This window comes from Eutrigla gurnardus (genome assembly GCF_963514095.1).
Source record: "Eutrigla gurnardus genome assembly, chromosome: 9".
NCBI lineage: Eukaryota > Metazoa > Chordata > Actinopteri > Perciformes > Triglidae > Eutrigla > Eutrigla gurnardus.
In genome coordinates, this window is record NC_139923.1 from 27,974,682 (window position 1) to 27,998,112 (window position 23,431).

The 23,431-nt window shown below is 42.5% G+C and overlaps 1 protein-coding gene across 1 annotated transcript in view; it reads left to right on the plus strand.

Annotated features, from left to right (window-relative positions):
* The window catches only part of necab2 (N-terminal EF-hand calcium binding protein 2), a 75,809-nt gene extending 52,786 nt beyond the window's left edge, over nucleotides 1-23,023 (plus strand). The window contains exons 8-13 of the mRNA XM_084016763.1: nucleotides 3,189-3,268; nucleotides 6,863-6,919; nucleotides 18,987-19,099; nucleotides 21,117-21,194; nucleotides 22,006-22,097; nucleotides 22,937-23,023. Of these exons, the coding sequence (XP_083872889.1) occupies nucleotides 3,189-3,268; nucleotides 6,863-6,919; nucleotides 18,987-19,099; nucleotides 21,117-21,194; nucleotides 22,006-22,097; nucleotides 22,937-22,965 (449 nt within the window). The 3' untranslated portion in view covers nucleotides 22,966-23,023. The remainder of the gene's footprint in view (nucleotides 1-3,188; nucleotides 3,269-6,862; nucleotides 6,920-18,986; nucleotides 19,100-21,116; nucleotides 21,195-22,005; nucleotides 22,098-22,936) is intronic.
* Nucleotides 23,024-23,431: the final 408 nt, after the last annotated feature.

A 23,431-nucleotide genomic window follows, 5' to 3' on the forward strand; every position in this document is an offset into this window, starting at 1 on the left:
GGCCACCAGGGGGCGACTCCTCTCTGGTTGTATAGAAGTCTGTGAGAAAATGGTCCTACTTCTCTCTGCTGGCCACCAGGGGGCGACTCCTCTCTGGTTGTATAGAAGTCTGTGAGAAAATGGTCCTACTTCTCTCTGCTGGCCACCAGGGGGCGACTCCTCTCTGGTTGTATAGAAGTCTGTGAGAAAATGGTCCTACTTCTCTCTGCTGGCCACCAGGGGGCGACTCCTCTCTGGTTGTATAGAAGTCTGTGAGAAAATGGTCCTACTTCTCTCTGCTGGCCACCAGGGGGCGACTCCTCTCTGGTTGTATAGAAGTCTATGAGAAAATGGTCCTACTTCTCTCTGCTGGCCACCAGGGGGCGACTCCTCTCTGGTTGTATAGAAGTCTATGAGAAAATGGTCCTACTTCTCTCTGCTGGCCACCAGGGGGCGACTCCTCTCTGGTTGTATAGAAGTCTATGAGAAAATGGTCCTACTTCTCTCTTGATGTATTATCTCAGTAAACATTGTAAACATGAGTTTATGTCTCAATCTCTAGTTTCAAGTCTTCTTCAGTCCAGCATGATGTTCATTTAGTACATTATGGTCCATTTAGAGTCCACCAGACCAGAAAGCAGGGGATGCTTTAGGGGGCGGGGCTTACCTGCTGATTGACAGGTCCATTTGGAGTCAAACAATCTTTAGGGGGTGGGGCTTCCTTGTGATTGACAGGTCGTTACCATGGTGTTGGAGTTGTGTTCAGGGCCGTGTGACGGCAGGTGATCCCAGCTAAACACAACTTGGTTCTGGATTCTTTCAGTCGATACCTTTAAAGTTATTGAGCACTGATATCCTCCCCTCCCCCGCCTATTGTCGGCTGTCAATCAGCTCCTTGTTTCCACAAGTGGATTGATGAATCTGTCCTACTTCCTCATCGTTCTCCTCCACTCTCGGCTACCAGCGCTCATATGAAGGCATCTTGAAATGTGATTTCATTTCGTAGAGAGGCGTGTTTGAGACGGGAAAGAGCAGACAGAACCAAAGGGCAAAGAAAGGAGTTGGAGAGCTAAAAATACCCCCACCTTTAAGTTGAACATCCAGTGCTGCGTTTGTTTGTTTGTCACGTCAGTGCTCTTCTCCTCCAAGATGAACTGCAGTTTATCTCTCGGTGCCTTCAGATGCACTTCAGCCAAGGGAACATGAGCTTCCCTTGAAATGTAGAACTTAAATATGCATTTAATGGCTGTGTATATTAAATTGGGCCCATTTTTCTTTGGAGCACATTAGTTGCCCGGTGTGTTAATGTGGAAAACGGACTGCAAGCGTTTAATAAAGTCAATTAATCCTCATTAATGATGTATTATTTCACCGTATGTGTGCTCTGCATGGGCTCGGCCAATGGAGAGGAATGGAACGCGTCCGATCCGAAGAAGCCGCCCGGCTGCAGGTTAAATCCATCATTCATCACTACGTTGTCTTCACTAAATGAATCCATCAATTCACGGTTCAAAGGTTCCTAGTTTGCGTTGTATGTTTTGTGAGACGGAGCCCATAGAAGTAGAAAATAATGCACATTTCATGGTGTATTCTTTGTGGATTTGCTGGCTGTAAATTATTTATATGTATAAACGATATCCAATAGGAGAACGGAAGAGAACACGCGGAACAAAACGTTTGCAAGCTTTTGAGAGATGGCGTAATGAGCTCTTTTTTCTTCATGATTTAAATACTGGCTGCCAGAGAGTGGAAAGTTAAATTAGGTGAATGTGGAAGAACTCAAATCAGGTTTAATTGAGGAGGAAGTCAGCAGAGACCCTCCTCCCCCTCCTCCTCCTTAAAGGCTGTAAGTCCTCACACTCTTCTATAATTGAGCGCGATGCTTACTTTCTAGTCTGTCGGAAATGACCACTTGGCTTTTGTCTCCGGGCGTCTCCATGGTTACGGGCTCTGGGTTTAGCTGATGAGTGTTTGCATGTGTTTGGTGTGGAGAGGGGGAGGCAGCTCCTAATTGACTGGCTGTTAAAGCTTTTAATGAAGAGTGGGCAGCCAATTCTCCAATTAACTGTGTGTGAGGGGGGAGGGGGGGGAGGGGGGAGGGGGGGAGGGAGGAGAGAGAAATGAAGGGGGACAGGAAGATGATTAGAAGTGTGAACAACATGTTATTTGTCACAGTTTTTTATTCCCATCACACCGTCGGTCAGGTGACTTTTTGACGGTCTGGGTTTCGTCACCTCGGAGAAGCCTTTTGTATTATTTCCTTTGGGATCAATGTGAGGAGTGACTATGGATCGCAACCCCTCAAGGTCTCCATTCAGTCCCGATCCCCTCTGGTCTTGGTCATACAGATCTAGGTGGTCTTGAACAACACACATAGATAAGCAACCATCATCAACAAAGAACACGAGTCCAGTTCTGCACATTTCCCTGAACGTTAAATAGTTAAAGGTGCAATGTGATGAACTGCAGTTCCTCAAATGGCCACTTGAGGCTTGTCCCACCTGCTAGCTGTCTACTAGCTATCGTTAGCTAATCTGAGTTGCTGAATTGAAACCAAAAATACATGCAAATGTTTTTGTTTGAATGTATGTATTTGTTAAACAGAAATCATCTCACTTTTTACTTACTTATACTTACTACTTATAATAATATGACAAATATACGACTTCTCACTAAAAGTAAAATTATAGACGGAAGCTTGTTTGGAAGGGTCCAGAATAAGAGAGCGCCTCAAAGGAGCCGGCTCCCACCATCACTCTGCCTTTACCGTCTTTGAACGCACCACGTTCCTTCCCATAAACACATATAATTGCTGATTTATCTGCCACTTTGGAAGTCCCACTCCACATGAAATATTCATGATGAAACAACAGAAATGAACACGGAGAGAGATGAAGATGAAGGAGTACGATATCATTTCTTTATGTCCTGTGCGGTGACTCCTCGGTTGGTCCACCATGTGACCAATCAGGATCCGGGGCTGCACCACTTCTCCAAAAAGCCTTTCAACACAGGATGACGAGTTTCTTCTCAGGAGGAAGACGTGATAACCTCCGGTCAGGCTCGGGGAATTATATTAATATTGGACATATTTGAATAAATGTAATCCGGCGGCGTGAGATCGGGTCCCGACCCCCCAGAGACCAGCAGGTTAATTTCATATCCGTATTTATTTTATATTATAATATGTGTGCATGTTTGTGTTGCAGGTGCAGTGGAGGTGAGGAAAGAAGGTCTGGATGCTCAGATTAACCGCCTGGCTGAGCTGATCGGCAGACTGGAGAATAAGGCAAGAACACACACACACACACACTCTCACACACACACACACACACACACTCTCACACACACACACACACACACACACACTCTCACACACACACACACACACACACACACACACACACACACTCTCACACACACACACATGCATGATTCCCCTGCAGGCTTATCCTAACCCTAACCACTCCCAAACCCTCACCATAACCAAAGTCTTACAGGATAAGGTGGAGATAGTTTGATTGTCTGGAAATCTCATGAAAACAACAAAGAATAACACGTTTTGACTTTGTGTCTAAAATATGGTTTTATTGTGAAGTCTGAAGTTCCCCACATGTTTGAGGAACATCACAACCTTATGGATTGAATGTAATTTAGCAGACTTTGTCATGAAGTCGTCGCGGGTCAACGTTTGTAAATCTGGACCAAAGAAACAAACTGATGTTAAAGAAAGAAAAGGAGAAAGACTAAAGATGGAGAGGAGAGGTCAAAGGTCGGGAGGGAGAACCGCTGTCTTTTTCTATACTCCCCCTCCTCTTCCTCCTCTTCCCCCCTTCATTCCTCCATCATTACATCTATCTACCTCCCACCTTCCTCCTCTTCCTCCTACTCCTTCTCCTCCTCCTTCTCCTCCCTTCGTTCCTCCATCATTACATCTATCTACCTCCTACCTTCCTCCTCCTCCTCCTCCTTTGGTTCCTCCATCTTTACATGTATCTACCTTCCTCCTCCTCCTCGTCCTCCTCCTCCCTTCGTTCCTCCATCATTACATTTATCTACCTTCCTCCTCCTCCTCCTCCTCCCTTGGTTCCTCCATCTTTACCTCCCTCTGGTCCAGTCTGGGTGAACATGTGAAGGCTAATGGAGCCCTGGCAGACTCAGCTGTTTGGGGAGCGACGAGGCCACGACAGCAGCAAGAGCTCAGAATAACTAAACACAATGTACTGCCAGCAGCGAGGGAGGGGGAGGCAGTGGGAGGGAGGGGGAGGCAGTGGGAGGAGGGGAGAACGAAAAACCTAAATATTTGATGGGTTTCGTGTACTGTACCTGCTCTCGCCTCCTTAGAAACGACCTTTAGCCGCCGGCCCTCCGATGCTGATTTAATACACTTCTAACAAAACTGTTTGGGTTTAAATCGAGTTGCTTCGCTCGGTCCCAGCGACCTCCGACCTCCGACGATGAAACATTCGACAATCAGCTGTGATCTCGGATCCCCCCTCCCGAGAGCCCATTACTCCCCCCGGGGTCCGACATGTTTACTCCGTCTCACGGCGACTTAACGCGGTCAGGTCCATTTCTAACGGTGATACGGGAACGAAGACGGGGTTTAGGAACGATTCGTTTCTTATTGATTAATGCTATAAATATATATATATATATATACATCCCCTAAATGTGTTACGCATTGATTCAAAGACACTTTTTCAGTAAGTGATCAGAATAAAGTTTGTTTTCTTTATCGAACACTGAAAATCTGTCTAATTCATCCAGATTAACGACTTCAATGAGCATCGATGCTGATTTATTTCCAAAATAAAGTGACCCAACACGGTTCCTGTTATAATACTCCGTCCTTCAGACTTCTGTTACTCAGGCTGCTGCATATTTGTGTCTTTTTCCCACGCTGGCGAAGAATGAACGACTCTCCCAAATTACTGCTACGGAACAGAGAACAAGCAGAAAAACACTTCACAGAAAAGAAATAGGTCACCAAATTACTTTTTCTTTTTTTTTCATGCAAATGAAAAGACATTTTCCGCCGGATTACATTTTTGCAGAAGGCCCAGACATTATACTGCAGTAATCGCATCAAAGCGTGATGCGGCTCCGAGGAGGCGTTTCTCTGCCCTCGGCTGGTTTTACCTGCCGGGGTCTCGGCTTTAGAGAGGCCGAGCTGTGAATTCTGGGAGATGATATACTCCTCACGTTTGATCCTCCTGGACGAGATAGCGAACGCCAATGTTGCTTTCTTCCTGCTATATGGATAAAAAATATCTATATTAGCTATAATATTAACGCAGGTTTGATGTCACTCTTTGTAGTACATTACATATAAAAGTCACTTCAGTGTCGGTTGTGCGCCTTTAACACAGCAAGTCTTTGTGTCACGTTGAGCTGAAATCTCTCCGATTTTTACATCCGACAGCTCAAGTGTGTTTCTGCTAAAGTTCTCAGACACTTTTCTTTCACAGCGGCAAACAGCAGCGCTCATCAGTCGCCGTGGCGACGGAAACCTGCAGCACTCGCTGTGATTTATTAGAGCAGGTTTTTATATAACTGACTCCCAGACGCCGAGCATGGAGAGGAGAGCTAGAAATCAATGTCTCATCATCACGCTGGGTCCTCACACACACACACACACACACACACATGAACACACTGTAGCATTAGCACACATCCGCTAATGTTGTTTCTGCTTCACGTAAGTTTTTATTTGAATAATTGAAGAGAGATCACTCGTCATCACAGGAACCTGGAGAGCAAAAGGTTCAAGGTGTGTTCAAACCAAACATACCGTAGCGGTCTGAGGTCCCCCAGAGGTCTAGATAGTAGTTCACATTAGTCCAGAGACCAGACCAGACTATGTCGAGGACCAGAGACTGTCTGTGGTCCAAACAACAAGGTCTCTGCTGTATTTATGTCAAGATGACCTTATTTGGAGTGTTGAAGGAGCAGCTACAATGTTAGCGTAGCCTAGCACCCATCAACCAGACTCCATTCAGAAAACCAGCGACTGACCTAACAAACATGACTTCAGACTTTTTACAAATTACCATCATTATGTCGTTATTTCAGCATCGTTTTTATCCGTTTAATGCAATTAAATCACAAAATAATGTGTATTTTTAGGTTCATGCTGTTGTAGTAAACCAGCCGATGTGCATCTTGCTATTCACAGTGGATACAGCTCAGTGAAATTCAGTGAAGAGCACCTCTGCGTGATGTTATGATGAAATCCGTGTTTGGTGTGAACACACCTTTAGGAATGGATTAAATAGTATATACTGCTCTAACGTAAAGAATTAGCATCCCACGTTAGCTTGTTTCCAAGTCATCTGCGTTGACAAGCTGGTGACGTTTTATCTGCTACATGACTTATAGCATTTAACTCAATCTTTCAGCATTTATATCTCCTTCACAGGCCTTTCTTTTTTTAAACATATCTGCCGGAAACATAAAATCAACTCTAGCCTTAGCTTAGCATAGCATCTGTAGCTAAGCTAAAACCAGTTGAGCCCTTGATGACGTCACTACATCCCCTTTATTTTACAATCGGGGCTCATGAAGAATACATTAACCCTGACCAGCTGTAGCTGCTACGCCTTGATGTTCAGTTTGCCATGGCAGTGTTCTTGTGTGTTTAGATTCCATGCTGACATAAATCATTCTGTTTCATTTCGGGGCTTTTTTCTAACCGGCATGCATCCACCTCCTCCTCCCAACATCTCCTGCCCAACTTCATTTTCATCTCAAACAGACGTCCCGTCCTGCTTCCTCAGTGTGAGCGACTGAATGTCGGCTTCAATCTGTTTGGCTGTGCTCGTCGTTGCTCCCGTTGATTGACACGTTGCCGCCGTTGTTGTTGTTGTGCTTCTCCTTGCAGACGGTCTCGCTTGATCTGCACCAGAGGCTAACAGACACAGATGGCACATCCAGCGCAGTAAGTAGACACTAAAAGGAGCAATCATTGTGCATTACACTGCAACACACACACACACATGCAGCCGCAGGTTGCAGAATCACTTTACTGCACAAACCCTCAGGTGGAGCGCCACAACGGCCGAGTCACGACTTCTACACGGTGTTTCTGCACGTCCAAAAATAACCCTCAACGCCCGATCTTTTTGAATTATTTCCCAGGATAAAGCTGCTTGTTTTGTTCTCGTTGTCTAGACCTGAATCATTAACAGTCGCCGTGTATTCTCTGGGAGAATTAGCAGAGTCACACCCCGTCTTCTAATCCGAACACCCACGGAGAGAAAAGAACATATGAGTCGCCGTGGAAACATACTGCATGTTTAGGGGTTGTGTGATGATGATCAGCGATACACACGATAGAAAAGCCACGGGCGTCCGTGTGAGCTTTTTATCTTTTCAGGCTGTTAGAATTGAAACATGAATCAGAACATTTTCAGCCTGAATACCGATATCATTTCAGCAGAGACCGCTATCACACCTGTGTGCCTGCAGTCAAACGCTAAAGAGTGAGGGCGCCACCAATACAGCCCAAACGTAAGCAATCTGGAGTGAAAATACAGATTTATGGTGTTGACATGGAGCCCTCTGTAATGCAAAGAAGATACATGAGATGAGAGAAACCCCCGAACTCAGAGGAACTCTGGTGTCGGAGAGTGGTTGAGATGGTAGTCGCTGCATTGATTCTTGCTTATGAAGCAAAAAGGCTGCAGCATTACTGGCACCCGGATACAGTTACAGTCCATCAACGCCAGTTAAAGTGAGAAATGGATCTAAAAAAAACAGATTTTCCATAGTTTCTTCATGCATGAATCACTGCCAGATGCATAAAAAACTCAAAAATAGAGAAATACATCCAAATCCATCAGAACGATATTATCCAGACAAGCATTTATTATCCGTCTGCATATCACCACTCATTACACCGGGACAGGAAACAAGTAGATTCTCCAACAATGCCAACATTTATTACAAGCGACTGTTTGTCTATTTATAGCACACATAATCATTAATTCATCATGTGTTTCCCGTGGTCTGACACGTCGGAGAGAAATTCAATAATTTACTTCACCGCGTTGTTGTCAAAACGGATTTGTGCTCAGAGGTGCTCGTTGAAATTCATTGTGAATAGCAAGACACACATCGGCTGGTTTACTTCTTGGGTACGAAGCCAAACTAAACAATTTTGTTGTGATTTAATTGCAGTAAAGGGATAGAAATGATGCCGACGTAACATCACAATGACGAGTTTGTAAACTTTTAAAATGCTTGTTTTCTGAATGGAGTCTGGTTTCATCGGAGGTAGGCTACGCTAACACTGCAGCTGCTCCATCAACACTTAAAATAACGTCATCTAGACATAAATACGGCAGCGACCTTGCTGCTTGGACCACAGACAACTACACGAAAAATTTGGTGTGAACACACATGTAGGCAAAGCAGAGCTAAATGCTAATCCCAGCATGCTAATATGGAATATTGATATTTAACTGATTAGACATCCTGAGGGGAACCTACCGTCAGAATGTCAGGGCAGCAAGAAATGTTTGTAAAGATATTTCATAAAGAAAAAACCTTACGATGCTGGTGGATCACGAAAGTCAGACCTTTAGTTTAATTTTATGGCAATCCAATCGTTTTTGTAGATATTTTATTCTGAATCAACCGACCAACACTGCCGAGCCGCTAATCGGCCACTCAATCAGTGGAATAAATGTGGCCCCTAGATCTGGACAAGGAGTTCAAATGACCAGATCTTGTACTGCCTGTCGGAGACCAGCGTAATAATAATCACCTATTCCACTTTTACTCACAGCAGGCGAGCCACTTATTGGTCTCCATGAGCCGGCAGCAGGCAGGAAGACAAAATAGTCCGGTTGTCATGGTCACAAGCAGAACAGGTGTTTATGAGCGGCTGCTCATCTGAGAGGGAGACGTTACTGCCATTAAAATGCATCTCAAAGGAAATAACTGAAGCACGAGGGAGATATTTAAAGGCAGGAACCAGAAAATAACTTTAACATCTGAAATTCAATCATGGCTGAAATAACCACTTTCCCAGTTTGCTATGGCTGCTTGTTGTGCGTATTTATTATCTTTTCCGTCGTTCCTTTCAAACAATTATTTTTTATTTTTAGATTTATCAGCACAAATCAGCTTTTTAGAGGCTGAAATATATTATATATGAAAAATATTTCCACAAAAACCAAAACTGGCCTTTGTAAATGTGCGTGCATCTCCAAATACAGCAGCCAAGTTCAATATTATATTATGTAATTTGCATTTATTGAAGGCAGACTTCAGCAATTAGTCAGCGACTGTGCTTCCAAGCTGTTGTGCCTCTTTGTAAAAACATCTGTCAGGAAAATATGTTTCTGGATCCAAGTGGGGAAAAATAAAACAGAAAGACGTTTTCTTATTAACCCTCCACCCTTCATTTCAAATAATAATAATAATAATAATAATAACACATTATATTTAAGGGCGACTTTCTAAACACCGAAGGAAACCTTAAAGTTCAAAATGAAATGAAACAAACAACAATCTCGTTATTCAGCCGTAAACACCATCACGGGTCTCCTGCTTCTAAACACACTCTCAACAAGGTCGAGCTCCTCTTCACCTTTCCATGATTCTGCCCTTCCCCTCCCCCGACCTCCCATTCTCCTACCGGACCAAATATTCAAACGTGATTACTCGTTATCTCCCCTTCTCTTTGGGGTTGAAGCAATCATCCCTTCGCATTGTGTGAGTCACATCACAGGGATCATAATGAGATCTCACGCTGCAGAAGAAGATGCAGAGATCCTTTAAAGCCCGCCGGCGTGGAGCTGCATTAGCATGTGCATTGTTATTTGTAGTGGACGCCGGTGAGAACGGCTGGCTGGGAATAAGTCCCGTCATTGTCAAGTAGGTGAATCAATCGCATGCGATGTATGTTGTCAATCTTTTGATCCTCTGGAGGCGCATCAGAGGAGCAATAATAGAAGCCGAGGGTTGTGGTATACTTAAACAACAAAAATGTAAAGGGACGAGGGATAGAAGGGCAGATATTAATAAACGCACGAGGGAAATGACGATGAAGAAACAGTAAATACTTTTAATAGTGCCTGAAGTGTTTTGTTTTTTTAAAATCTCAACAGCACCAATTAGTCAAATATGTAATTCCCTCTGTTTTCCTCATTTTGTGCAGCATCTTTGCACAGCTGTTTATGCAAATGAAACGCATAATTGAAGAGAATGCACTCGGCACAGAGCGCCAGACTGTTCTCTATCGCAATGCCTTAAACCTGGAATTTTCTCTGCTGGCCACCAGGGGGCGACTCCTCTCTGGTTGTATAGAAGTCTATGAGAAAATGGTCCTACTTCTCTCTGCTGGCCACCAGGGGGCGACTCCTCTCTGCTTGTATAGAAGTCTATGAGAAAATGGTCCTACTTCTCTCTGCTGGCCACCAGGGGGCGACTCCTCTCTGCTTGTATAGAAGTCTATGAGAAAATGGTCCTACTTCTCTCTGCTGGCCACCAGGGGGCGACTCCTCTCTGGTTGTATAGAAGTCTATGAGAAAATGGTCCTACTTCTCTCTGCTGGCCACCAGGGGGCGACTCCTCTCTGGTTGTATAGAAGTCTATGAGAAAATGGTCCTACTTCTCTCTTGATGTATTATCTCAGTAAACATTGTAAACATGAGTTTATGGTCTCAATCTCTAGTTTCAAGTCTTCTTCAATCCAGCATGATGTTCATTTAGTACATTATGGTCCATTTAGAGTCCACCAGACCAGGAAGCAGGGGATGCTTTAGGGGGTGGGGCTTACCTGCTGATTGACAGGTCGCTACCCATGTAACAACAAAACTTGTAACAAAAAATTGGGATTGAGGAAAGAAAAGATGTCATTTCAGGAAGCAAATTCCCACTGTGTGGTTAACGAGCGTGAACATGTGGTTTAAATATTTGAACGCATGCGAGCCGATAAGTTGTAGAGAAATGAAACAGACAGTCGTGAGGTGAGAATGTGAAGTTCAAAGACACGTTCGGGACGGCGTGAAGACCCTCATGAAAAATAAATCAGGAGGCTATAAATATGGATATTACTGTGTGAGCAGGTCATGCTCTTTGAATTATCCGTAATTCTCCGACAGCAGCGGTGCTGACTCAGACACGCCGAGCCAAAGTGTGAAATGAGTCCTTGGCTTTACAGCTCATGTACTTTCATGATTCATTTTTTTTTTAATGACCACACAGCCAGGCTGGTGGAATTTGTTGTCAGCTTGGTACAGGTTCCAACTTACAAAACATATAACACAGATATACATACAGACATACACACTACACAATACATAAGGGCCATGCTTAATCCTTAATGTTCAGAGTTCAGAAAGTTTATTGCAGTTGGGATGAAACTGTTTTTTAACCGGGATGTTCTGGAAGCAATTGTCCTGTAACGCCTCCCAGAGGGCAGTAGCTGGAAGGCATAGTGTGCAGGGTGAGTGGGGTCGGAGATGATTTTCCGTGCTCTGCGTAGTGTCCGTTTGTGGTAGATTGAATCAAGGGATGGAAGGGGTGTGCCAATAATTTTGGATGCTACGTCACCAATACACTGTCTGTCCGCTAGCATGTTAGCCCAACCACCGTGATTATTAAACACCCATAAGATGACAGTTTGTCCTCATATAAATAAAAGCAACAATAAGCATCAACATCATCACCCTAAGGACCTTAACGAGGCATTTTCACACGTTGGGATGATTCATTAGAAACATAAACGTACATTCATGGGACGTTAGCTAGCATAAATGTTGGTTGTTAGCATCGTAATAAAGTAGCAAACTTGCACGTTTATAAAGTCGCAGATTTGCTGTTAAAGTAGCAAATCTGCGACTTTATAAACTCGCAAATTTGAGACTTCTCTGAATATTGCCCCCCTCTCTTGGCTACATTTTTTTTCCTACGGTGGCCCGAATACACCGTCGTATTTATGACAAACCAAGAATTTACCAAACAAGAGAACAAAATAGATGTATTTACAAAACAAAAGTATTTGCAGGTATACTAGGAATACAAACAATATAGTAAAAAAAGTGAAACTAAAGAGGAGGAAAATAGAGGGCAAAAGATAAGAGGGATGCCATAATTTATTATTTAATCCTTTCCATGTTTTTGTGGGACCTGCCTCGGACACTTCCTCCTCAATGATTCACGTACTCCGTCATAAATATAGACATAAATGCTGCCCAAGCATCGCCCTCTGCAATATCTTTGATATTGAAACATCAATCTGAGTTTAATAAGAAATCTTTTGCATCTTTTCATTCTACCTTTTCTGATATAACTTTAAAATAATGACAGGAGTCACATTAAAAACTCATAGTGGTCGATAACTGACAGACAGCTGAGAAATGCCCGATACCTGTTTTTTCCTTCTATTTTTGTGAATCATTGCAGTTTCATCTTTGGAACTGAGGGACGTTACATAAACATGATGATGTAATTTAGTTTGAGTAAATCCTGACACATTCTCACTTAAACACCCAATTCAATTACTCATCTACTCTAATTCTATCTGGTTGATTAACATGAGATCTCTGGACGATACGGAAAATCAAGAACAAGAAAGCTGCACTCAGTTGAGTTTGATTGAATGAATAGAACCTAACCCCCCTTCTAGACCAGCAGTATTCTGAAAAGTAAAGCCAAAGCGGAAGTGCCTTAAACTGTCGTTCTCCCTGCTGGCCACCAGGGGGCGACTCCTCTCTGCTTGTATAGAAGTCTATGAGAAAATGGTCCTACTTCTCTCTGCTGGCCACCAGGGGGCGACTCCTCTCTGCTTGTATAGAAGTCTATGAGAAAATGGTCCTACTTCTCTCTGCTGGCCACCAGGGGGCGACTCCTCTCTGCTTGTATAGAAGTCTATGAGAAAATGGTCCTACTTCTCTCTGCTGGCCACCAGGGGGCGACTCCTCTCTGGTTGTATAGAAGTCTATGAGAAAATGGTCCTACTTCCAGCATGAGGGTCATTGAGGGGTCTTCTTTCCGTGATGAAGTGTTACTTGAACCTCCGATGACAGCGCTAATAGAGCCAGACTGTGGTCGTGGTGTGCAGCTCCCCGATGTTATCGCACGTGCTATTAAAACTCTCCGAGAGCGTTGCTGTAATCATTGACTTGGCTGTTGGAATTAAGAGTGAATGGCTGCTCTGAACACTTTGTGGTTTCATAATGTACGGGCACGGCGGGACTGCCGGCTCGCTCATTCATTTTTATTTATTTTGCCTGATAACACAACAACAAATCTCTTCAGACACACAGCTATTTATAGAGCAATTACAGAGACGGGTTGTTTGCACAAATCGGCTGCGTACGAAACGAACCTCCGTAAAGCTGTAAAAGAATCCCGGCGCCCTCGTTTACTCGTACCTGTGTGTATTGACATCATCAGCGCTAATTCATTCTGACTTGATGGTTCATGACGGCGTCTCGCAGTGAGTTTGTGAGCTGCAAACCTCACAGAGACGAAGACGTCACTGAAATGACGATGCAACAGCATCTGAAATATTTCTAAAGATGAATCCTTTTCATCCGTCTCCGCCTCACTAACGCTCTTCATTCCCCACCATTCTCTACGTGTCGGCTCCCTTTGAGCTCCCATGATGCAACCTGTTTTTGTAGCCGTTCACCGGAGGCATCGCCGCGCTGTAATACTCTGCTATATAACTCTTCAAATGAGTTGTTTTCTGTTCAGTGATGACCTCTAAGTAGACGACATCATGAGGCATTAAAACAAAAATAAAAATGTCATGCATACGACAGCAGAATTAAAGCTGGAGTGTGGTAGATTTGTCTCCCCCCTCAGGCAGCGAGAGTAATTACCATAGGGAGAGTTCATCAGCATCCCCAAAATGATTTGATCCCAAACTTGTTTTCTTCAAAAGATACACCTGAACATGAAGACAACCTACAGTATAATACCCACCGGGTCTCTGTAGGCCTTTGGGGTCCCTCCACCAGGTCTCGCTAAGCCTTTGGGGTCCCTCCACCAGGTCTCTGTAGGCCTTGGGGGTCCCTCCGCTGGGTCTCTGTAGGCCTTTGGGGTCCCTCCACCAGGTCTCGCTAAGCCTTTGGGGTCCCTCCACCAGGTCTCTGTAGACCTTGGGGGTCCCTCCACTGGGTCTCTGTAGGCCTTGGGGATCCCTCCACCGGGTCTCTGTAGGCCTTGGGGGTCCCTCCACCAGGTCTCTGTAGGCCTTTGGGGTCCCTCCACCAGGTCTCGCTAAGCCTTTGGGGTCCCTCCACCAGGTCTCTGTAGGCCTTGGGGGTCCCTCCGCTGGGTCTCTGTAGGCCTTGGGGATCCTTGGCCTGGAAACCTTGAAGACTCTCCCTCCATGTGAGTACTTCATGTCTAAAAGGCAAACCTATAAACAACAACACAGATAAAAAAACGTTGATCAATATTCCAACTTCATGCTGATCGCAGTAATTTCCTTCGTGATTTTAAATGATGACTTACTCACGATGATGTCTGATCTGCATTCAGTGTAATTATTCCATTAAGTTCCGTCTCTGAGGATCTATAACCAGCCGACTCTCTTTCAGGCTCTATTGTCCAAAATACCTCAGTTCTATTGATTCTGCCCGACACACAGTGGAATAATGCTGTGCTGACGCCCGGAGATAATTAAAGGCAGGAGAGACTCCAACCAGAGAGAGGGAAATAGCTGACACTGTACTGTGTGTGTGTGTGTGTGTGTGTGTGTGTGTGTGTGTGTGTGTGTGTGTGTGTGTGTGTGTGTGTGTGTGTGTGTGTGTGTGTGTGTGTGTGTGTGTGTGTGTGTGTCAATAATATAATGTACCACTTTGAACCCACCTACCAGTAGGCTTCTACTTATTTTAGGTATCCAGTCAATTAGCCAGAAAAAACAACATAGATCTCCTTCTCCTTCTTCTTCTTCTTCTTCTCCTTCTCCTTCTCCTTCTTCTCCTTCTTCTTCTCCTTCTTCTTCTTCTTCTTCTTCTTCTTCTTCTTCTTCTTCTTCTTCTTCTCCTTCTTCACTGTAAACCACACTGTAGTCATCCATCTATTATTGTAGCTCAAGGACAAATGTGCAAATTCTCCCTGAATTAATGAAGCGGTTCTTTTTTTCTTTTCTTTATTTCTAACGCTTGAATAAATGGGATTCCTTGAGCACAGGAAGGAGGGAGGAGAGAGGAGGATGGTGAAAAGAGACGGGGGAGGAGGAAGAGTGAGGAGGAGGAAGAGTGAGGATGTATGAAACGATAGTGGGAGATTTTGTTCAATAACTGGGGCATTGAAGAGAAGTGGAAGGACGGCCTCGGTGGGTCGGGAGAAGGTGTGGGAAGACCTGAACGTGGTATTTCCCAGTTCCCATGGTAACATCCCCCCTCCTCCCCCTCCTCCCCCTCCAACAACACACATCTTTCTGCTGCTCCCATTTTCAAACCCAGTGGGAGAACGTTCCACCCTCCAGCATGTTAAACACTCACATATGGAAACCTTTCTATAATGAGCTACATATTTAATTTCAGATAATTATTGTCACTTTACCTAAATGTGTATGTAATTAAGGTACTCTTAAAGATCATCATGTTTAATGGAATGAAAAATGTTTCCTAAATTTGTGTTGTGGAATTACAGAATGTCTACATAAATATAAAAGAAAATGTACCTTAAAACCAAAGAAAAATGTTAAACTATTAGTATGGACATAAACCTTTATATAATGAGCTACATATGTAATTACAGGTCATTATTTTCATTTTACATACATGTATATGTAATTAAAGAAAGCAGAAACATACTATATAAATATTATAGTAAATTTACTGTACAAAAATGAGAAACAAATGTAATTTTCTATTATTAGCATAATTCTTAAAATAAAAGTTGGTTCGTTAATTTACAGATAATGGAGTTTTGTATGGAGAGAGAGGGAGCAATATTCAGAGAAAAAAAATCGCAAGTTTGCTACTTTGTTACGATGCTAACAACTGGCATCTATGCTAGCTAACTTTCCATGAATGTACGCATTTATTTTTCTAATTAATACATCATTGTCATCTTATGGGTGTTTATTGATCGGAGCAGTTGGGCTAAGATGCTAGCGGTAGCTTTCACTTGTTGTCATAGCAACGGCAAACATCTGGTCAAGCAACTTGTTTACGCCCTCTATGACTGTGAAAGCTACCGCTAGCATCTTAGCCCAACCGCCTGAGACGGATTCATTAGAAAAATAAATGTTCGTACATTCATGGGACGTTAGCTAGCATAAATACCGGTTGTTAGCATCGTAATAAAGCTGCAAATCTGCTACTTTATAAATGTCCGAATATTGCCCCCTCTCTTGGCTCAGTTTTTGAGGTTTTTTTTCCTACAAATGCCCAAATACGGCGCCGTACGGATGCATACTCGATTAGCGAGACATTTCTAAGTGACGTGACCTCACCGGCCACGCTCAACCGTCCCAAAATGCATTGCTGCTCTCCATGGCGTGTGACACAACAATTAAATATAAACGGCACTAATACCATCGCTGTGGTGGATTTAAACGTCATGATGGTGGATTCATGGGCTGCTAACACTACGACATGCAGCACTTCATTTTATTTATGTTCAATCAGAGGCACGTTACGATTTATTTGACAAACTCTTTGTCGCTGACTGTCGATTAGATTGATGCACAGCGACGAAGCAGCCAATCAGAGATTGGAGGTCAAATTGTTGACGCTCCGCTCTCATCAACTGCAACAGCCTTTTTTTTAAATAGGAAATAAAAACAGGGTTAAAGAATGCTGATGGAGCCTAAAAAAAGAAATCAATAATATGTATACGCCCTTATGTACAAGGCCCCACAAATCTTTACGACGCCATGAAAGTCGTTTGTCCAATCAAACGACTTATAGAGTCGACGATGTCCAATAAACACACACACACACACACACACACATGCATCATATTCCAGCTCGATCGGTGCATGAAGTGAAACACTGCAGACCTCCGAGAACCTTCATGTTTCACATCAGGGGAACCGACTCGTTTAAAGGACCAAACCACGGAATTCTGATTCATCTCCATAGCAGAGATTCAGTCTTCAACATGTTGTTTATCACAGTTATGCACCTCCTTACATTGTTGTTCTATTCATGTCTCACATGCTGCCTTTGAAAATGACTTTGTTTTTGTACTATTTATCTATTTTTATACTTTAGATGTTACACTGGTTTGGCAAACAAGGAATTTCATTTCACAGGAAAACACGGTTTACTGTGCATATGATAAAAAAACGCTTTGAACCTTGAAATATTGTATCTTTACTTTAGTAGGTCTCAGTTTTAAGATAAGATAAGATAATCCGTTCTTAGTCCCACAGTGGGGAAATGAGCAGGTTAAAAAAAATACAAAAATAATACTACCTCCATTCATAACGGTGTGTAAAAACGCTCTACTTTTAAGTCTCTGGGTTTATGTAACTCAGCAAATATCAAATTCCTGTATCAGATCACGTCTGAAGCTCAGAAGCAGGTTCTTAGTTGACTTGTTGTTAATATCCGGCTGCTTCCACTTCACTAATATGAAAACTCATGCATTTATCTGATGTTGGCAATCATTTTTTTTTGGTTTGTTTTTGCTCCTCGTTATTATCTCGGCCTTTAAAACCCCCTCAGGCCGTCACAGTAAACATGTTGACTATCTAGGTGGTTTGCTTGGACTGAACTTAAAAAAAGGAAGAACTGCAGCTTGTAAAAAAAAAAAAGGTCGTCTGGCTTCACGGTTGCACCTTTGATGGCCGAGGCCGGCGGAGCGGCGCGGCGAGCGTTAGAGATCCTGATTTATGGCCTCTGCAGGGCGCCGGCGTGTCAGAGGGGAGCAGATGTAATCGCACTGATTCGGTCAAGGAGGCATGATGGCTAATGGAGTGGGAGTGATTCGATTAGCAGGAGGCTGCTGGGCAATGTAGTGTTTCTAATTGAGTTGCTAGGATGATGTCCTGCCCTGCACCGTGTGTGTGTGTGTCTTAAGGTAGTCTGTTATAAGCCTGTCAAGGCCTGATCACTTTTATGCATGGGTGCTTCACACACACACACACACACACACACACATGCAACATGGATCTTTGCAGACGAGCAACCAGGTGTTCGTTCATGTGGCTTAATGTTGCATAAATGCCGTTGCCTCATGACAGCAATTTGAGTTAATGGCAGCAGATAAACGATGATTTCCACAGAGAAACACTCATTACAAGCCGATAAAACAGACATTCACAGTGACAGTGAGGAGCGGATACGTGCTTGATGTATAGAGATGTCCTGGGAGGATGATTTACACCACGGCGGCATCACCCGATATGTGGCAACACTTCCTTCAAGAGAATTCTGGGATATTTCTAAAGAGAGATTAAAACACAGCCGCAGAGAAAGCAGCAGAGATCTCCATACAGATAAATAGATTTAATCTCATCATGAGTTCTGGAGGAGACTCAGAATGAGGACTGGGAAAAGGGAGAGGGAGAAAAGGTGTGGAAGAGGATTTAGAGTTGGGCAGAAAGGGAAAATGCAAGTTTTATTATTAGAATACTGGTACTAGATTATTTTGCCAGCGTTGTCTCTTCAAACAGAAAGCAGGATTGCCAAGATATGTATGTCTAGATGACCTTATTCTAAGTGTTGATGGAGCAGCTGCAGGGTTAGTATAACCTACCTCCGATGGAGCCAGACTCCATTCAGAAAACAAGCCTTTTAAGAGATGTTTGCTTGTCGTCTTACAGACAGACCTGACTAAGCATGTTTTCTGACTTTTTACGGATCATCCTTATTCTGTAGTTACTACGGCAACATTTATCAGTTTATTGCAATTAAACCACAATAAAAGTGTTTATTTGAGTTAGTAAACCAGCCGACGTGTGTCAAAGCAAAAGTGGTTCTTTTCAGGGATTCATGAGTGTTTAAACCAGTATGTCTGTATATATGTGTGTGTTTATATAACGGTCTGGTCGTAACGAACCCGATCTCGTCTCTCTACAGTCCTTGCTGCTGATTCGCCAGGAGATGGTGGTTTCCCAGAAGAAGCTCGGCGACTTTTGTGAGGCTCTGAAGCAATACCTGAAGAACGTCTCCACCCAGAGAGACTGCTTTCAGTAAGTCTCACTCCTGCAACTGCTTTTATTTTTATTTTTTAACATGCTCCGTTTCCACTGTTTTATTAAGTGCGACCTCCATCTTTTTCCTCCTGCTGGTCTTTGGTGTTTCACGCTGGTATTTCATCATCTTTAGTCTAAAACGGTACCTCCCAGGTGGTTTGGATCAGTGAGATGCTAATATCATAGCGCACAGCCAGTGCATATGATATTGCACCTGTAATAAAGTCTGATGTACACACACGGTGCATATTTTAAACCTCCCACTCTTAAGCTTGGTGGTGCTGTGAAACCGGTCTTAATATCTAGAGAGATTTCTCCAAATCCCAGACTCAATATGCTGCATGCAAACTCCAGTCCAGAGTCATGTATAGGGATATAGTCGTCCTTGGCGAGACTTCAAGGTTCTGGCTCTGATGCAGCTCTTCTGTTTGTCTCCCAGCAGTTACTGCAGTTCTTACTTTGACGATCAGTGTATTATATACACCCAAGACTAATAGTTTCATGAATGAGTATTTCAAAAGCAGGTAGTAAAAAAACTAATTTTAATATTTGCACCCAGCTCATTCCCGTTTAGGTCAGCGCATGTTGCAGAATAGTGCCACCGGCCGCCATGTTGTAATAAGATGATGTCACTGGGGGAGGCAGGAAATCCTCAAAAATCATCTGGATGGAGAGATGATGGGAAGGAGACCAGGCCAGAACTTTGAGAGTCAGAGCAACTTGTTTATGTTTGTGGTTATGAAGTGATGAGTTGCTATAATGGAAAAGTTGCTCACACACGATCAAAGCCGTAGTGAACCGGAGCACCGGACTCTGAATGGGCGTCGCTACCTTTTTAATCTTTCTTTTTCTGTGATGCTGATCCGACCACTGTTTCAGACAAACTATGACGACTTTTCTCATTACTTTTTTTCCCGACATACTATGACTTTTTTATGACTTTTTCAACATACTTTGACTTTTTATGACTTTTTTTTAAACATTTTTTACAAACTATTCTGACTTTTTTCGACAAACTATTATTTTTTCGACAAAATATTCTGACTTTTTTCAACATACTGACTTTTTTTTAAGCTTTTTCGACAAACTATTCTATGACTTTTATATGACTTTTCAACATACTATGACTTTTTTTTTATTACTTCTTTCTTCAAACTATTCTGACTTTTTTATGACTTTTTTCAATATGTGACACTTTTTTTATGACTTTTCTACAAATTATTCTGACTTTTTTCATTACTTTTTTTTTTCGATGTGACTTTTTCAATTACATTTTCCAACATGCTACAGGTATGCTATAACTTTTTTTATGACTATTGTCCATACTGTACTTACTATGACATTTTTCTACCTATACTTTTATTACCTTTTTTATGACTTTGACATACGTACAATAACTTTACGACGGGATAATACACTTCATTTATTTATAGATCACTTATCAAAACAAGTACAAAATGCTTCACATTGAGAAAATAAAATACCATGGTGAAAGAGAAAATACCTTAACAGCAAGATTATAAACTACAATAAAATAAGCCTGCAACTCAATTCAAATCGGGATATATTACTGTATACTGTACACATACCACACTGATTTTTTTCTTCAACATACTACATTGACTTTTTATGACCTACATCACAGCCCTGTTCAAACCCCTCAGTAAGACATGAGTAACATAATACAACCAGTAGAGGCAGCAACGGGGCCCCCTAGTGTTAGGAAGGAGGAGGGTCGTCACAATATACTGTATATGAATAATATGCACGACGCTTCCTGGACATTCTATACTAGGATTTTTTGGCATACTTAGATATTACTTTTTACAACATACGTTACGATAAATTCTTTTGATTTCATCAATGATTAATGACGTTTTATTTAAATTTTAATGGCATACTATGCTTTTTTTTCCCTCTGTCTCTCCTCCCTCTGTTCAACCCGTCTCTCCTCCCTCTGTTCAACCCGTCTCTCCTCCCTCTGTTCAACCTGTCTCTCCTCCCTCTACATCAGTGTGACCGCCGTGCGTCTGCCGGACGGTTTGTCCTTCGTCGTCTACGAGTTCTGGGACGGAGAAGAGGAGTGGAAGAGGTGAGTTTTCATCACGATCGCTGGTTTGTAAAAAAAATTTAAAAAAAAGATTATATACTTGTATATTTAAAAAAAAGCATTGATGCAGTTAAAGTCACAGTCAGGTGACTTTGTATTTGCATTTGAGGGGAATTATCTTTTCTTTTTTTTCTTATTAATACTTTTTGATTTATACTTCGAGGAAATTTAAACAGCCTGTACTTTTTCCACTTTTACTTGAGTAAAAAACTTGACTCTGTCCTTTTTCCAGAGTGTATCTGTAATTCTACTTTGGTAAAAGTGCAGATACCCAAGTAGGAGTTCAGATACTAGAGTATCTGAACTTCTACTGTAGTATATGTACTAAAAACGAACCGCAGCAGCAAATGGAATTAAACATCTGCAAACGTGGAGACAGTGGGCTCATCGCTGCAGAGCGTTTCCTTCCTAAAGCATCTCAAAGGCATCGAAGGCCATTAGTGAGTGTGGACATTCGTTTGGTTTCTCTGAATTCCTGCTGGTCAGCTCCCCGACTCCTCCGACGGTTGGAACGGATTCCTCCATCTCCATTTAATTAGCACTCTTCGACGAGTCGGGCCGGGTCACAGTGATTAAGTGATGGAGGCGGCGGCAAGAGGCTGCTGATGGAGCCTCCTGCTGATCCGGAGTTTCTGCTCCGCTGCTCCCAGCATCAATATTTCAGCTGTACAGTAAAGGCTGAGGTGTGTGTGTGTGTGTGTGTGTGTGTGTGTGTGTGTGTGTGTGTGTGTGTGTGTGTGTGTGTGTGTGTGTGTGTGCGCGCGCACTCTCTCACCCTCCGGTCTGATTCCAGGCACCTCCAGTCGGCCCCCAACAAAGCCTTTCAGCATGTGAAGGTGGACACGCTGTGCCAGCCGGAGTCCATGTCCTCTGTAGCCGTGCCGGGTAGGTGCACTTCATCCATCAGGTCAAAATAAAAGGAGCCATTTCAACATCTCACTCAAGTCAGAACGGGGGTGTTGCAGCAGAGACGTGGTATGGAAGCCTTTACATGTGGGAACATATTTATTTTACTTTTGCAATCCAATTTTTATTTTTATTTAAAAAACAGACCGAAAGAAATATTTATTGTTGCGATCTTATTTTTTTTTTAACAAACAAAATAGCATATACAGACTAAAAAAATATTTATTTTCTGGATTCTATTTTTTTTTTTTTTTTTTTAAAGAAAAAATATAATATACAGACGAAAAAAATCTCTATTTTTTGCGATCTAATTTCAATTAAAAACAAACAAAATAGCATATAAGGGCCAAAAGAAATATTTTTATTTTTTGGAATCTAAATTAATGTTTTATTTAAAGCAAAAAATTGCATATACAGACCAAAAAAAATGTATTTTGAATAAATGAATAAAACAATTTGATTTTGATATAAAACATTTTTTATTTATTTTTTTGCAATCTAATTGAAATTTAAAACAAACAATATAGCATATACAGACCACAAAAAAAATGTTTTATATCAAAATCCAATTGTTTTATTCATCCTGGAAAACCAATATGGCATGGCTTCACTCGGTAACATCCAGTACGGAAGACCGATGCTGCCGAAAATGCTCAACTTTTTTAAAAAGATTCCAGAAAAACAACAGCAGTAACCAGTTAGTCGCTAATTAACTAAAAGAAAAACGGAACGTTAAAAAAAAAAAATTACGAAATGAACCCCTCCCCCCCGGGCCTCACTTTCTCTCCAAACCTGTCTCACCTCTCTCTGTCTTGCAGCCGCCTGGTGCAGCGTGAACCGGGACTGAGCATGAAGATATTCGCACAACGCCACGACTCCTGAACTCCCACCTCCTCCTGAACTCCACCCCTCACATTCCTTAACTCTTTTTGTCAGTACATGTTTACACAGTGCAAATGAATGGCGTCAACTGCAGTGAAAATTGAACAAAGTGTGTTTTACAGTGTGAGAATACTTAATAATTTTTGCCGGCTCAACATGTTGGATTATGTTTCATGTTTCAAGTAGCTTCGAGCCACTAAAGTGGAGTTTGTCATGTAGCAAGGACTCTGCCGTTGGGTTTTTCATGTAGCAGTAGTGCATTCTGGGGGATGTGGTTTTTTATTATTTTTTATGTTTGACCACAGGAAGCTAATCTCGTTCCAAACACGACATTATTCTCACATCAGCCGAGGAAACGAGGACTAACCTGGATCTGCAGACCTCGTTGATTAGATCGCAATCTCAGGAAAACCGAACGCTTCAATTGAGCT